Source organism: Anomaloglossus baeobatrachus, chromosome 2 (assembly GCF_048569485.1).
Source record: "Anomaloglossus baeobatrachus isolate aAnoBae1 chromosome 2, aAnoBae1.hap1, whole genome shotgun sequence".
In the NCBI taxonomy this organism is placed as follows: domain Eukaryota; kingdom Metazoa; phylum Chordata; class Amphibia; order Anura; family Aromobatidae; genus Anomaloglossus; species Anomaloglossus baeobatrachus.
The window spans coordinates 364490780-364509008 of record NC_134354.1 but is presented as its reverse complement, the minus strand read 5'-3'; the positions used below and the strand labels follow the sequence as shown (position 1 = coordinate 364509008).

The window sequence follows — 18229 nt, the reverse complement described above, 5'->3', positions numbered from 1 at the left end:
TTGATTAGGAGTGTCTAAGTGGTCTGCAGGAGCCAGAACTCTTAATGGTTGGTAGGGGATCAAATACATATTACTCTCTGCAAAATGCAAATAATTTTATATCATTTATACAATGTGATTTTCTGGATTTTATTTTGGATATTCTATCTGTCTCTGTTAAAATTAACCTACCCTTAAAATTATAGACTGTTCATGTCTTTCTCAGTGGGCAAACTTACAAAATCAACAAGGGATCAAATACTTAGTTCCTCCACTGTATGGGAGAAGGAATGGGCTGAATATTCATTGTAATTAACATACGTTTCAATAACTGATGCCGACATAGAGTTGTGGGCGGAATTATGGGCAGGGGAACATTAATTTCAATTAACAGATGTTCTAATCAGTCATTTGCACAGAGGGGTAGGCAGGATTATGGGCAAGGTAAGAGGGTTAATATACATTTCCATTAATACACATTCCAGTCACTGATGCCGAGGAGTGGGTGAGGAAAGGGAGTGAATATTCATTTTCCATTAATGGACAACCCAATCACTGATGCCAATACAAAATATGATACATCCCCTATATTATATTTTGATAGATTAGACTTTTAAGGATATGGCGATAACACATATTATTTATTTCTTATTTTTTGGGATTTGAATAGGAAAAAACTAAGGATGATTCAAGCTTTTATAATTTTTTAATTTGTTTTTGAAATATTTTTTTATTTTAATTTTCACCATATTTTTAGTCCCTATATTGCAGGGGCACACATACCTTTTTGGGTCCAAGAGTCATATTGTCAGATAGAACCAACCCTATTGGCCTCAATATTACAAGAGGATTATCTACTGAAACATTTACTGTATAAAGAAAGTATGTGCAATACATATCTAATACATGCTGGTTCCATTTAGAGGGCTTCCATCTATCAGGAAGATAGAGGTTCCTTTCTCATGGTTTGTAGTCCAGAAAAAAGAGAACATGACCCCAGCTCTCTCAATTGTAGTATATGCAAGATGCTGAAACAGTCAAATGTTTCCCTTATCCTATAAACTGCAATGCATATAAGAGCACTCATGGTCTTTCTGTGCCAAAGGAGTCAGGTCTCGCCAATTCTGCCATATGATTGACACAGAAGTAACCAAACATTACACCATTCATAATTACCCTTCTATCCCTATTTCACTACATATCACTGGTTTCCTTCATAACATGGAAAATACATGTAACCAGACACTATGGAGATGGTTGAGGGTCACACAGAAGGGTATCACGTGACACATGTGGCCCACAGACCTCCAATTATGTACCTCATCTTTAGGGAACTTGAACATGCAATTATTTGATCACTTGTACTATATTTCAATATTTCTGTACTGCAGTATATTGTTAATGTCATGATGTCCTATAAGGACCAGTTTGTGGCTGCTCTTCACAGGAGCACCAAGATGGTAATAACTAGGGCTTTCAGGAGGCCCCTAGCTGTCATGGCAACTGATCATGCCATGGCCCAAAAGGACACCTGTACCAGGATCAGGCCACTGAAATGAAACTGTCAGAAATTAACAGAGACATTAAAGATGTTCTAAGGGACTAATTTATTTTTTTACAATGGTAAATTGTAAAAAATGTAAAGTTGTAATTGTTATGGTAATTTTACAGGTCTCTGCTCGCAATTCTGTTGCTTCCGCTGACATAAGGTCTATGCTCTGTTGAAGTGCCGTGACAACTGATGTTATGCTGATTGACAGCCAGATCCCCACTACCTAACTCCAGGGATCCAGCACTCAATCAGCATGATGCCGGCAGTCAGGCCTTGTTGACGGACCAGCCCAGAAGAGGAAGAGCTACTCTGTTGAGTTGAAGCAGCAAAATTGCCAGCAGAAGCAGTATGTGATATCTGCTCTGGGCAGAACAGGAAGTAGTTACCAACTACTTACCTTCCTACCTGTTACTTTGTAGATCCATAGTAAAAAAAGAAAATAGTCTTGGACAACCCCTTTAAGTGGCTAAACAACATCTATCAGAGCTAGCTCCTATTGCTGCTCTTAGAGGCAGGCTTTGGCTGCTGAAAGGGAGCCTGTCACCATTTTTTTCAGTATTGAACCAAAAGTATCACCTTCTGCAGCTCCTGGGCTGCATTCTATGAAGGTGCACCTTGTTCCCCTTGTTCCCTGACTTCCCCTGCAAACCCCAGAAATAACTTTATAAATAACTGACCGCCACGTATGCAAATGACCTGTTCTGGTCGGATGGGCGTGCTCTTTTTCGGCTCCTGTCACTCCTCCTGACGCTGTTTGCCATCCTCCTTTGATGATTGACAAGTCTCATTCCTCTGTCATCATCCATATACTGAGCTGAATCTTGTCAGAACCAAGAAAAAAATATACGATGTCCGCTCACCTGTAGCCAAAGAGGGAACCACCACATCCAGGACTTGTGCACGGAAAGGAAAACCGGCAATCCAAGTAAGTGTAGATAGAAACTCCAGCAGCAAAGTCCAATGGATAATAAAATCAAATTTTCTTTATTAATTCATTTTAAAAAAACATAAATAAAATATCCAGACAGGGTCCTATGCAAGAGAGGACGCGTTTCGAACCAGATGGTTCTTAGTCAGTCTCTAGGGACTGACTAAGAACCATCTGGTTCGAAACGCGTCCTCTCTTGCATAGGACCCTGTCTGGATATTTTATTTATGTTTTTTTAAAATGAATTAATAAAGAAAATTTGATTTTATTATCCATTGGACTTTGCTGCTGGAGTTTCTATCTGAGCTGAATCTTGTGCCTGCGCATTTATCCCTGGCTCACGCAGGCGCACTTCACTCTGCCCCATTGCGGCAGAGCCGAAAACATAGGTGCGCTTGGGCGAGCCAGTGAACTTGCTCGCAACCTTGCATCTGCACAGAGAGCTCACCGGCTCGCGCAAGTGCACCTATGTTTTCGGCTCTCCCCGCAATGGGGCAGAGTGAGGTGCCCCTGCGTGAGCCAGGAATGACTGCGCAGGCGCAAGATTGAGTCACGCTACGTGGATGATGATAGAGGCATTAGACAAGGCAATCATCAAAGGAGGACAGCAAACAGTTGCAGGAGGGGGGACAGGAGCCAAAAACGAGCAAGGCCATCCGATCAGAACAGGTCATTTGCATACATGGCGGTCAGATTTTATAAAGGTATTTCTGGGGTCTGCAAGGGGAGTCAGGGAACAAGGTGCACCTTCATAGAATGCAGCCCAGGAGCTGCAGAAGGTAATATTTTTGAGTCAATACTGAAAAAACTGGTGACAGGTTAGCTTTAACACAAATCGGGAGTCTGCTCTATACACCAGCACACATTGAATGATGTAATATCGTAGTACAAAATAGTAAATCATAGAGCAGGAAGGGGCTAGTTCTGAAAAAGACTCAGCAGTAAGCTGACTGGGATATTTTTTAGATGCTATATATTTTTCTGTTATGCTCTGTTATGATTCTTGTGTGACTTGGTATACTATTGCTATTATTACATATGTACTTCTACTTTGAGTCTTTGATTTCCTAAGCCTATTATTTTTATTTCCTTATGTTCTTATTATTGTTTCAGAATACTGTGAGCCAGGTCAGGCGGACTGAGACATTGGTGCTTTCCCAGTATTCTGTTATTCACGCTATAAACTTTCTTCATATTGAACCCAAGTTTTATGCATCATCACTGGCAATTTAGCTTACTTTCTATATCAAGGGTCCCCAACTCCAGTCCTCAAGGGCCACCAACAGTTCATGTTTTCAGGGTCTCCTTAGTATTGCACTGGTAATAATTTAATCACTGGAAAGATGATGATTTTTACACCCATGCAATGCTAAGGAAATCCTGAAAACATGCACTGTTGGTGGGCCTTGAGGACTGGAGTTGGGGACCCCTGGTCTATATCATCACTTCCATAAAGAATCATTTCTGCATTACAGTGGTATAAATGTGACACCCCACAGAGCTCAAGATAGGAGCTTCAGTCCGTACCTTGTATACCCGTCGCCGGGCCAGTGGTTTGTATAAGTCATGTATAAGTCATGGCCTGACCTAGTTCCGTGGCTCCATGGTACATAGCAAGGGAGGCTAGCAAAGATTGTTCCTGGAGAGGTAGTCACCGGTTACGGTGGTGACTGGGGCCCCTGCCTAATCAGCTGCAGACCCTTCCTCTGACCTTTCCTCCTTCATGAGTGGAACGGATGATGTAGACTACATCACCTGTGGTGTGCAGCCAAGGATAAGGCCGCCGCTGCAGGGTACCTCGCTGGGGAAGATGTTGGGGTGCAGCTGGGATGATATCACTCCACACAGGCAGAGCAGCCCCCGGGAGGGAGAAAGGGAAACTGGAACTCGCCGGATCACAAGACGACGACAAAGGGAGTCAAAGTCACTGGGTTTCGGGTTTCAGATTTTATTTACTAACAGTTCTTTCTTTAGTGCAATGACTCCAGTCATTCCCAGGCAGAACAGAGGTCAAAGTCTGGTCCCCTCCTGGTCTCTGGAGCTCTTGGGACCCACTACTCTGCCATTCGAAGCTGCGCTGGTTCCAAGGGGGCAACAACATATTCCCCTCTGTAACCCTCTTCTCCTCCATACCACATGACTACCAGTCCCAGGCTCTCAACTCCTTCCCGGCTAGCCACCTCTTTCATTCCAACTCTCTGCCGGCTAATGGACCTGGCTAACTAACTGGCGCTATCCGCTCTCTCAGCTTAGGGGTCCTCAGCCATCCACTCGCCCGGTCCCAGGTAAGGAAAGGGTGTATAACCAGTCTGGACCTGGTGGCTCCTTTACTCTGCCTCCCTGAGAGGGAGCTCCCTAGGGAGCTGCAAAAGTGTGCTTCCACTCTCTCTTTGGTCCTCCAGCGTTCTCAAGTAAAGTGAAACCAAACTGTCCCCTTTGTAACTTCCTCCTGCACGTGCCTCCATCTAAGGAATGTTCCCTCTATGTGTGAGGCTGTTTGCTGCAGAAACAGACTTAACCTTTTCCTGCCCAGGGTGGACGGACATTATAAAATACATTCAAACACTTACAATGCAATACCCTGTAGCAACCAGTCTCAGGGGCGCTACATAAATGTGCACTTATATAATTGGACTTTTCCATTTATCACATGAATAAGGGAGTTTTCCAGAGTGCCTGCCTAAATTAACCTTGTGTATTGGGCTGCTGGCTTTTTACCCAAAGTGACGACTCCCACCATGACATCACGTCAACGTTTTTAGATAAGTCTCCTAAGGTATAGGATATCATTAGAGACATCCTATTATGGGGTGATGGGGGACTGTTTCTGCTCTGCCTGCAACTGAGGGTGCGTGGCATTAACATGGGATGAAGGTGTAGGATAGAGAATGACAAGGGAGTAGTCTACAGAGCTGGCTCTCTTTGTACATATGCAAAAATGGAAATGTTGCTTTATGGTTATACTGAAATGTAAATATGAACCCAATGGAAGCGAATTACTGAGAACTTTTAACCAAAAGTATCCTACTGAAATGGTAGTGTTACAATGAATCTCTTTTTAATTTCTACCCATAATTACCACTCACAGTGCTCACTGATGTCTACATTGTGGGGTGTGATTGTACAGGGTAGACCATAAAAAAAAACCTATATTCATTTGTATACTTGGGTGCACCCACTATTATGTATAAGAACCTACAACATCCCTTTCGATAGGTGATGGTGGCAGTCACTTTCACCTCCTGTAGAAAGTACACATGGCACACCCTGTACAATCAAACCAGGAACCAAAAGGCCCAAACATGCACATCAGAAAACTATGACTGTTGATTATGTAGAAAACCAAATTAATGGTCAAACATTTTTTCAGGTATTTTCTGATTTTTTAGAAAATTAGGGAACCCCCTTTAAATATTTAACTGTCAATTGAAGTTTGAAGTTCATTTGCCTGCTTTGTTGAGTCACTGCTCCATCGAACAATGGGAGAATCACTTTCCTTATTTTTCACAGAAATTCCTCAAAAGCGAAGTATAAGCATCGTAGATTAATTCACTAATACAGGACAATAGACGGTGATTCAGCAAATTAAAAAAGTGTTAGGAGCTCTAGCCTCACTACATACAGAATTCCACCACACATTAGTATCTCCAAGCTCAGATGCAGGAAATCAGCCAGCTAAACGCTCTGTTTTTAAAGTTCATCACTAACTTAAAGAGGATTTTTTTTACAAGTCCTAATTATATCTTTATTAAGGTTTTTGCTTTTTTTTTGGGTGGGCGGTGGTCACCCATCACATAATGACATTTTTTCTGGAGATGACAGATTCTTTGTAATTCCCAAGCACAGTTGAAACAGTTGAACATATAGGTCTTGCCATTAACAGCATTCAGTACTAATCTTTATAGGATATATTAATCGTATGTAGCTTTGTATACAGTATTTACATATTCACACATTAAAATCAGTTCCTGAGTTAGTAAGGGTTTAAGATAACAAATTATATAATAAGCTCTATTTTATATAAGACTGTTAATAAGAACATAAATCTTAATGAAGCCAGGAAAATCAAGTCGTTGTCAATACTAAGAACTTACCTGTACACCAATAGATGGGCGCCATTTTCTTTGACGTGTGCCACCTTTTAGCTCTTCCCTTAATGGTAGGGCTTTGCTAATCACAGTGGAAGGTTTGGGTGAAGCTCTGTGTTGGACAGTCGCAAGGTCCAAGGAAAGACCTCTGGACTTGGATCCCTCCAGACTCTCACTAGAATTGCAGTGGACCTTGACATCTTTGGACCAAGGCAACCGTGTGGGCTCATTGTGCAGAAAAGTTTCATGGGTAGATTCTGTGCTACTCTGGGCTGTCACCGAGATGAGAGGCTTGGAAAGAAGCCTTGGAGGGATAGGTGGTGGGGCTTTGCGGTAACTGAAGGCTGTAACAAAAAGAGTTCATTAATAATAATTGTATCACTGGGAACATCAATTTGATAACATAAAAGCTGACCTATTTGAACCACTGTCAATAGACTTATGTTCAGATACTTAATTTTTATTTTCCATTTTTAGCAATAGACAAATGGCATTCTAGTCCAAAAGGTATCTGTTACACAACTGATGAAAACAAATGAGGAGGGGCCCCATTGATTATGATGGGGTCAGTCTGGCTTCCATTATTTGTCAGTTTTTAGAACATAAGATTGAGAACATCATGCAGAACTTGTTATACTGTTGAAGGGTATAACCAAGACTTTGAAAAAAAAAAACATAAAAAAATGCCTAGGCACTAACTAGTAGGTAGCTGCTATCTATCTGTCAGGCTACCCCTAGGTGGCGCTGGGATTCAGGTATCCAACTACTCCTGAGTGCAATAATTCAGAAGTCCACTAGAGGTCGCAAACACAGCGTAGGGATAGTCAAACAGAAAGGGGCAATGCCAGGATGTCTTGACTATACTAGGGAGGAAACAAACCGAAGTCAAGAAACAGAGGCGAAGTCAGATGTCGGGAGAACAAGTGAACACAGGGGAGTGGATGGAGGACACAGAGTAGGAATGCAGAGGACACGGAGGTACAGAGGGAAGGTCGGGCAGGACAGACGGTGGACAGATCAGGAAGGAGGGACAGAGATCAGGCAGGACAAGAGGGACGGGGGTCAGGAAGGGCAGGAGGAACAGAGGTGAGGTCAGGCAGAAGGGTCAGAAGTCAGGACAAATAGTACCAGATAGCAGGACATGAAACAGAGTACTTCTCACAGGAGAACAGTACGTAGCAAAGCTGGAAATATCACGGGTGGCATCCTGAAGGCAGCAGCACCAAGATATGGTGGTGTGACCCCCGGGATGAGGCCAGAGCAAACAGGTCCCTACCAGAGGCAGGATACATGCACTGGCTCAGGAATGGTAGAGCCGTGCATGAATTATGACACTACCTGCCTGTTGTATCCGGCACCATTCTTCGCCAGCACAGAATGGTCAGAAACTGCTCCTGCCGGTGATACAGTGGCTTCATCAACAGAGGAGACTCTTTTTCTCCCACTGTGTTCTGTAGACAAAGTGGGATAGATAACATACTGATTGGGAGCCGGATCCCCGCTGACTAACTGGGGGAGCTGGCTGTCCCGCCCAATCAATAAAGCTGAATAGACAAGAAGCTGTCGGTCTGTTTAGCGATGTAAACAGAAGCAGTTGCGTAGAACGCTACCGGGCACAACAGGCAGGTCTGAAACAACTACCTGCCTGTTAGTGCTTAGGCATATTTTTTTTTAAAGTCCCGGATAGCCCTTTAAGTATTTAGATCCTGATCATTTTAAGTAATAGCTCATGAGCTGTTTCATTCATCCAGATACTACGCACTCTGTCTCTGATATCCTGACTTTATAATTAGAATAGGCTATATCTAATCAAATAAACTTTAAAATAACATAATATCTTAGAATATAGTATCTCTTCTTTCTGATTTACCTACCATTGAAGATAAAATGGACAGGCATCAGGAAACACATGTACACATTGCTAAATTCTGGGAGTTTTTTTTCAGCCAGGTATTTTTCTTGTTCCTGGCTACAGTGTGAGTAAATCTTTGCCAAGTGTCCATTTGGCCTTATCAATTCCCATTTCCACTGGAAAAGCTACTTGCCTAGTGATTCAATGCAAGTGAACTGAACAAGAAGACCAATGGAGGCATCATAAATGGTCTGTAAAGAGTAGACATCTACAGATTCCTGCAGGCAGAGCTGGATTATAACTAAAAAAGGGCTTCAAATGCTACACCGGATGTTCCAACTGGATAACCTCCATCAAGATGCCCTCTTAGAGCCTTTGGATACCATAGGGCATATTTCACCTGGGAGGACCCCTCTATATAAATAGTGGTTACTGCTCTGATAGGGGGAGCATATTATAATGGCCTGAATTATTGGATGTTAAGGTTTTCAGCCATTGAAAACACAAGATCAGTCGATCACCGTGACTCCTCTTTTAACAATTATGTATGTTTACAGCTGACTATAAATATCTGTAAATGTAGAATTTAATTCTTTATCTATACTAACTTATTAATGTTTAATTTATGAAAAACTATCTTACCCCTAGAGTTTTTATTTTTTTTAGTATAGTATTCTCCATATGGGAAAAATATATTACTATTTTGATAGTACAGACAATTATGCACAAGGCAAAATAAAATATGGCATGATAATTCACTGGCGGACACATAAAAAATGGCACCTGTGTAATAACAGTATACGGGCCTTTCGCAGTGCAATAGCTCATCATAATGTACAATTTCACCTGCGTTAAAGTAGAAATGGGCCCTCTTACCTGCTGGAGAAGCTGCACAGGTTGCCCCAATGATATGTCCACTTTGTGTAAATTGACTTATTTTTTTTTATTTCTATATTAAAATGTTATGTATTTGTTTTTCTTATGGTTTCTCTAAATATTCTTTATAAATATTTGTAATATTCATTATTTCATTAGTCCACTTGGGTGACTTGAACCTGAGATCACTTGATTGTCTACGTAATGCAGTGCAATACTGTAGTTTTGCAGTCTATTGTATAATTTCCAATCTCCCGTGAACCTCAGCCATTTGTGTACTAACATGCCAGACACGGGAAGTTCAGTAGACCTCTGGCAGTAACTGTACACATCCAACGTAAATGCAAAGGGAATGTCACCAAGGGGGTAAAGATTACCTGTCTACATATTTTTACATATAGAAGTTGGAAAGTGTCTCTCAATAGGAGATTGAACCTTTTTGTCTGATGTGCCAGTCATGAGGAATCTAGTGTGGAAAATATATATAAATCAGTCTGAAAGTGCATTGTAGTCATGTCAGTGCACTTTTACTGCTTCTTCCAAGTCCATTGACATGCCCCAGTGCACTTTCATCCTGGTTTTTATGTGGCTTGAGCACCAGATTTCTCATTATTGGCACATTAGATCCCTGCAAAATGGTATCCAAGCACTTACACAGTCATACAACTGCTTCTATATCTAAAAATGTACTGTCAGCTTCCTTTTAATATGTAGAGTGTTGCACTGTGTTCTTAACTGGCTAAAGAACATTCTTCAGTGTGTTTGATGTCTTGGCACACAATAAGGGTTGAGAGGCATCCTTGGTTGCTTTGAGAAGTTGCCTTGATTACTGGTCTTGGGGGGCAGCTCAGAACCACAACTGCAGGATAGTAGTAGGGTTGCTGGACCAATCTGCCCAAGAGCGGACATATCTTTGGTGCAACCTATTCAGCTACACAGGGGCCCAAGAGGTCAAGGGGCCCATGTCTACCTCTTCACCAGGAGGAATTGTGCATTATGATGAGCTTTTGGTCTGCATAGGGCCCATATATTGTTTTTGCACAGAGGACCTTTTGTGTCTTTGCCTCTCTCACTGCATATACTGTGTTGTTTTGCCATAAGAGACATAGCTAGAGAGACTTTAGGGGAAACAGTCAGACCAAGTCAAGGGTAGAGATGAGCGGTTCCATGGGGGTTCGATTCGAAGGCAGCAAATGAGCCGAGCCTTCACTGGCTCAAGCTTGGCATGAACCAAGTAACTGATTGGCAATTTGTGTCTCCGCCAACAAACAGCCAGCCATAAGCAGATTACTTCCAGGGGAGGGTGGGTGGGCTTTTTCAGATAACTTTTTGGGTTGCACACTACATGCTATTGTTACCTCAAGTGTGCACCATTCAAACACTGCAAGCGGCTTACACAGGGCTGAACACCAAGCTTACCTGAGCACAGCGATGACCGCACAAGTGAAGTTTGCACATAAAGCATCCGAACCTTGATTTTTTAAGTTGGTGTTCGGTTCGACAATCGAACCTCAGGTTCGCTCATTTCTAGTCAAGGAACCCTGGTGCCTGTGTAAGTCCTCAAGTCCTTCTCCCATATAAGAAGACACTTGTATTATTGTAGGTTTGGAGGAGGTTTTGGTAAAGACAATGTTAAAACTGGGTCCCCAATCAATTACAATGTTTATATATTTCATTTTATGTTTCTTGGTATGAGACGGTATGAGATGTTATTTCTTGCCACCCTATTCTTTCAACATTAATAAAAATGTTGAGGTTTGCCCATTCCATCAAATTCTGTCTCATTAATGGGCTTACAAAAACAGAGCAGCAGCATTTTCTGATTTTTGAGTAAAAATGTGGCATTTAGGCTATATGCGCACTTTGCGGTTTTACCTGCCTTTCCGCTGCGTTTTCAACTGCAGCGTTTTCATGCCAAATGCATGCGTTTTGATTTTCCATCAAAGTCAATGCGAAATGGGGATTTCTTGTGTGCACTTTGATGTTTAAAACGTTGCGTTTAATTTGCATATTTTTGGGCAAAAACTCAGCGTTCAAAGAAGCAGCATGTCAATTGTTTTTGCCATTTGGGCTGCGTTATGCTAACATTAAAGTCAATGAGAAATTTCAAAATGCAGCCTGAATCAAAATACCAGCGTTTTACATGCTTTCTGGATGCAGAAAACATGCGTTTTTGACAAAATAAAAGGATGCGTTTAAGCCTTTATAACAATGATATGATATGTCCCTTTACACACACACAGAGTCCGACAATTAAATTAATGAAAATCCATAATTTAACTTTATTTTATGCATAAATATAATAAAATAGTTATAATTTCAATTAAATTATCTATTTTGTGCATGATTTTAAATATATTATGTTTTCCCCTTTTTTCATAGTGTTTGAATGTTTAAACTTTATTTAGCAGTGTCTTTATGTTCAAAACACATCTGTCTTTATGCAATGGTAAAGCATGTAAAAAGAGCTAAAACCGCGGCTAAAATGCGGTAAATACGCACGCGTATTTATTGCGTTTTCATGGTCAAAAGCAACTTTGGCAAAAAACATTTCTGCCAGAGGATGCGTTTTGAACTGCAACTACCTCGACGCAAAGTGCGCACATAGCCTTAGTGATGCTGCTTCTTATACTTGTTGAAAATGTCAGGAACTACGGACAGCCTGCAAGGAAATTCTAAGTATGTCATCTACCGGCTGTCAAAGCGCCAACCTTACAATGTAGCATATTATGGAGAAACAGGTTGGACACTATCAGAGATTAAATCTGTAATCATTATAAATAGGTATGATCGAAGACTTCCATTATTCGGCTTCGCAAATATTTTCCGAATACCACGCCGCTATTCGACTATTCACGAATATTCAATGCACAATGTAAGTCAATGGGAAACCCGAATAACAACTATTCGGAACTATTCGAGCTTCCCATAGACTTACTTTGCGCATCGAATAGTCGAATAGTGGCGAAGTGTTCGGAAAATATTCGCTAAGCCGATTAATCGAAGTATTCGATCATCCTTAATTATAAACCATAGTATAAACATATAGTGACGCTATCCATTTTGCTTTAATTTCCGAATGATCTGCTGAAAATTCAGTTCTAGAAAACATCCCTGGAACTTTGAAAAACATCACCGTTTATATATGCACATATAAATATCACATATACTGTAAACATCACAGTTTATACATGCACATATAAACATCACAGTTTATATATGCACATATAAACATCACAGTTTATATATGCACATATAAACATCACAGTTTATACCTGCACATGTAAACATGACAGTTTATACATGCCATATAAACATCACAGATTATACCTGCACATGTAAACATGACAGTTTATACATGCCATATAAACATCACAGATTATACCTGCACATGTAAACATGACAGTTAATACATGCCATATAAACATCACAGATTATACCTGCACATGTAAACATGACAGTTTATACATGCCATATAAACATCACAGATTATACCTGCACATGTAAACATGACAGTTTATACATGCCATATAAACATCACAGTTTATACCTGCACATGTAAACATGACAGTTTATACATGCCATATAAACATGACAGTTTTTACATGCCATATAAACATCACAGTTTATACATGCCATATAAACATCACAGTTTATACATGCCATATAAACATCACAGTTTATACCTGCACATGTAAACATCACAGTTTATACATGCCATATAAACATCACAGTTTATACATGCACATATAAACATCACAGTTTATACATGCCATATAAACATCACAGTTTATACATGCACATATAAACATCACAGTTTATACATACACATATCCTGTAAACATGACAGTTTATACATGCCATATAAACATCACAGTTTATACATGCACATATAAACATCACAGTTTATACATACACATATCCTGTAAACATGACAGTTTATACATGCCATATAAACATCACAGTTTATACATACACATATCCTGTAAACATGACAGTTTATACATGCCATATAAACATCACAGTTTATACATACACATATCCTGTAAACATGACAGTTTATACATGCCATATAAACATCACAGTTTATACATGCACATATAAACATCACAGTTTATACATACACATATCCTGTAAACATGACAGTTTATACATGCCATATAAACATCACAGTTTATACATACACATATCCTGTAAACATGACAGTTTATACATGCCATATAAACATCACAGTTTATACATGCCATATAAACATCACAGTTTATACATGCACATATAAACATCACAGTTTATACATACACATATCCTGTAAACATGACAGTTTATACATGCCATATAAACATCACAGTTTATACATACACATATCCTGTAAACATGACAGTTTATACATGCCATATAAACATCACAGTTTATACATGCACATATAAACATCACAGTTTATACATGCCATATAAACATCACAGTTTATACCTGCCATATAAACATCACAGTTTATACCTGCACATGTAAACATCACAGTTTATACCTGCCATATAAACATCACAGTTTATACATGCACATGTAAACATCACAGTTTATACATGCCATATAAACATCACAGTTTATACATACACATATCCCGTAAACATGACAGTTTATACATGCCATATAAACATCACAGTTTATACATGCCATATAAACATCACAACAAGGGAGACAATAATTCATGGTTTCAAAAAAACATCTAGCGTTAAAATTATATTGTTTAGTATGTAAAATATTTCTTAGTTTTCTCTGTGAAAAAAAAATAAATAAATAAACAAAACAAAACATAAAAGCAATAGAGAATGCATCTGAGCATCCTCTAATGATATTGCCTGTGTTTGTTATTTTTTTGTATAGTCAAGTCAGACAATCTTCTTCAGGAAGATGATGAGATTTGGCACAAATACAAAGCCACTTATTCTGCAATTTATTTTGGAAATTACAATCCAACATTCTCAATCATTGTTTAAAGTCCTTGATTTGTTGCATAAAGGGAGTAACCGAACTGTTTGGCATGCAGATGTTGCATAATGTGATTGTTGTAGGGCAGAGAATAAGAAAGCTGGGCACAATTATGGTACATGAACCCCCCACTGCCCCAGAAAAGTTCAATTTCATCTTCAAAAGTTTAAGAGGAACACAATGAAGTGTACTCTGCCTTCGGGTTACTAGAGCTGTGGGCAACCTTTTATCTAGCATTTTGAAATGTAAAAAGTTCATTGAGTCTGAGTGCATTACAAACATCAAGCATTGCAAAAAAAAAAAAACTGTCTTAGCATTCAAAGGTTATTACTAAACAACACTCAGCATTTTAAAAAAAACTTTCTTAACATTCAAAGGTTTCCAAAATACAAAAACATGGGGCATTAGATGGAATTCAATAAGGATTACTTTAGCATCAGATTCCAGCCTTGGAGTATTTTTTTCCTCAGGAGGGACAGCATAATATTATAACCTGGGATCTGTCTTGCTTCTGTCCTTTTTAAACATATTAATTTTTGTTATTATTGTGTTTCACTCGAGTATATTTTGTTTTGCTTTCTCATTAGTATGACTTATGTCACCCCCCAAAAATATTAATTGTTAGAAAATAGGTTTGTTAACAGTCCTGCCATGTTTAAGTGATTTTATATCTCATGTATTCCTGGCATAGACTATATGCCAGTACAAATTAAAAATTAACCAATAAATATATAAAGAATATATAATTATTGAATAATGTAAATAATTGAAACAAGGTTTAAAAACTATTCAGTCCATTTGTGAGAGATAATTGATAAAAGATCAACTGCTGTTGAGTATGGTATGTGAGCAGTTGCTTGTATGGAAGGGAGGTCACTTTATCTTAAAAACATCTTATTATAGGAGTATTCTCAAGTTTACTTTTGAGCAAGTCACAGCCATACAGTCTCCTAACTTCCTGGTTGCCGCGGGGAGGGTCCTCCTTGTTTGACAGTACTGGTTAGTTTTCTTCTGCTAATGTCAGTATTCTAAAGTCTATACAGTAATAATATTTTCATATAGAAATAACAGTGCAGTTGAATATGCACACAGCCATGATTGAGAGAACTCTGGAAAAAAATGCTAGTGAGGGTTGGGGATGGTGATTATGCAGGACTGATAAGAGCAGCTCAGTCAGGAGCTTTCAATGAAGAGGAGAAAGGTGAGCAACTAACTGCTGTATAAAGGCCTTGAGAGAGCTAACTGGGGTCCTAGGAGTTAACACTTCTAAAATCTAACTCCTGCACATATTCAACCAGGCTCTGTTAGTTGAGCTCCTTGGAATCATACAGTTCATGTTGTAAGAAAAAAACAGAAGGAGAATGGAAAAACATAGACAAATTATGTTAATTGCAAAATTGCTTATTTGCATGCTGTCTTTCTAACGCAAACGCAATTTAATAATTATGTCTAGTATATTCCATATAAGGAACTGAATAGATGAATTTTGTGGCTTAAATGTGAAGCTACCGCTAGGGGCCGCTAGGACTCAGGTAGAGAGAGAACTCCTGAATGCAGTTAGACAGAAGCCCACTAGAGGTCGCAAACACAAGAGCAGTGATAGTCAATCAGTCAGGGTCTATGCTGGGTTGTCACATCTGTACTGAGGAGAAAACGAGCCAAAGTCAAAGAACAGAGCCGAGGTCGGATACTGGGAGAGCAAGTAAGCACAGGGGAGGGAGTGGAGGACACGGAACAGGACCAGAGACTGTAGGACAGGGAGAAACAGAGGTCAGGTCAGGAAGGAGCAATGGAAGTCAGGACGGGCAGGAGGGACGGAGGTCAGGACAGGCTAGCGAAATGGAGGTCAGGTTGGGGGAACTGAGGTCAGGTCAGGTCAGGCAGGAGGGATGGAGGTTAGGTCGGGCAAGAGGAACGGAGGTCAGGATGAACAGTATCGGGTAGCAGGACAAGAAACAGAGAACTTCTCTCAGGAACAGTGCACACAGCAGAGCCGGAAATATTACTGGCGGTGCCCCGGAGGTAGCAGCACCAAGATATGGTGGCGTGACCCCCGGAACGAGGCTATAATGAACAGACCCCTCCCAAGGGACCTAAACACTGGAGGCAGGATACATGCACTGGATCAGGGACGGCAGAGCCATGTATGAATCATGACATTACAATTATTGATGGATTGTTAGACACACACACACACATAAGTGGGCACACTCTATGATGGGCAGAGAGCCTATGTGTTGTTTGTGCATGTCCATCATAGACTATTGCTTTTCCTCTATAAGTATGTCACAGTCCACAGATCCTGTATAAGGAGCCAGGGTGTTCATGTATTTCATCTGTTGGTGCACAGTGCAAAGACTTACCATATATAGTTTTTAATTGTGAATAACGGGTTTTAATAATGTGACATCTAATATATGTTGATCTTTGTGTTTAATCCAAAAACATCAATAATTATGTGCTAATATTCTCCTGGAGAGTCAACACACTTACAGGCTGATTTATACTTGTAATCTCCTCTTTAGCCAAAATCTTCTAATTTCCCGGGATGACAAAGAGCAGATTATTTAAGAGCACAAATAAAATGAAAAAAAATATCCAAAGCACTTTAAAAACCTGTTCACACGATGCAATTTTACAGCATTTTTTGGCATATTTTTCAGACATTTGAAAAAGGCAACAAAAAAACAATGCAAACAGTGCAATCGTATCATGTGTACATGGTCTAAAATAAATTTCATCCACTTAATTACGGTAGTATATACATTTTTTGCATTCAAAAATAGTAATATTGAAGATAAGAGACTTTGTAATTATTCAGAAAATAATCAGTCATTTCTTGGTCTCCTGGACTAGTCATTTAGTCTCGAAAACAGCCTAAGTTAGTCAACAAAAACAGTGCCTATAAAAGCCTATGGAGAAAAATGGAGAAAATGTTGAGTGCTGAAAAAAAAAGTTGGAAATTTAAGAGCAAATATGGAATAGGCCTTTTCATGCCAAAACACTCTCACAACTGAAATAATAAATACCCCATTATTTTAGAAAGAGCTGAGCATGGGGAGAAGTTTCCATCAATCCAGCCACAGTATTTCAGATCTTTGGAATAACGGAGCCTGTTGGCAGTTCATGTTGCCTGTGGTTAGAGCAGAATTATTCTGTTAAAGTTCTCTGTACTATATCTTCAAACATTTTTACTTTTAGGATATGTTCAGATTGAGCTTTTTGATGTAGATTTTTCTGTCTGAAAAATCCACATCTAAAAACTGCTATGAAAAGTTTTTTAAGTATGATTTTGCAAAAACATTTGTATTTCAAAGCTGTTTTATGCTTTTTTTTTCAGCATGGTCATTTACCTATCTTTAATTATATTATTGGAGTGTAGGAATAGAATAGGTGTTTATTTGTCAAAAAGAGAGTCTGTTGATTTTTATATACTTTCTATTGCTGAACTCAGTAAAAATTTAAAGAAAATTACATCATGCACAGTTTTTTCATAATCACTGATTCCATAGACTTCCAAAAGAATAAAATTCTATAGGTTTCTAAAAGGAATTCCTTCCATACTTATCTCAAGATGGTGCTCTAGTGAATTGCACTGATTTTCCTGGGCTGATAGAAAAATTCAACATTGAGTACAATGTCAACAAGTGGAGACTTTATTGATTCATCTAAAAAAAAAAAAAAGTCTGAAAGCTGTGCTACTGCCCAATGGCAGCATGAATACTTCAGTGCCTGCAAGGCATTTGCTGCACTTGATGGAAGTTATGAGAATTTAGACTTTATTCTCAAGAAACTCAACTATGAGGATCAAGGATGGTCAATATGTGGTGATCTGAAAGTTCGTTCTTTGTTCCTCGGGCAGTAACGAGGATACACAAAGTAATGCTTTTTGTGTGAATGGGACAGCCGGGATAGGACTCATCACTAGAGCCAAAAGGTTGGTCAATGAGAACATCTTTGCAACCTGG

The 18229-nt window shown here is 39.4% G+C and overlaps 1 protein-coding gene across 9 annotated transcripts in view; it reads right to left on the bottom strand.

Annotated features, from left to right (window-relative positions):
• The window catches only part of DLGAP3 (DLG associated protein 3), an 827688-nt gene that overhangs the window by 186225 nt on the left and 623234 nt on the right, over positions 1–18229 (bottom strand). For all 9 annotated transcript variants that reach the window (XM_075336009.1, XM_075336007.1, XM_075336006.1 and 6 more), the window contains one exon: positions 6554–6891. In XM_075336009.1, the coding sequence (XP_075192124.1) occupies positions 6554–6891 (338 nt within the window). The remainder of the gene's footprint in view (positions 1–6553; positions 6892–18229) is intronic.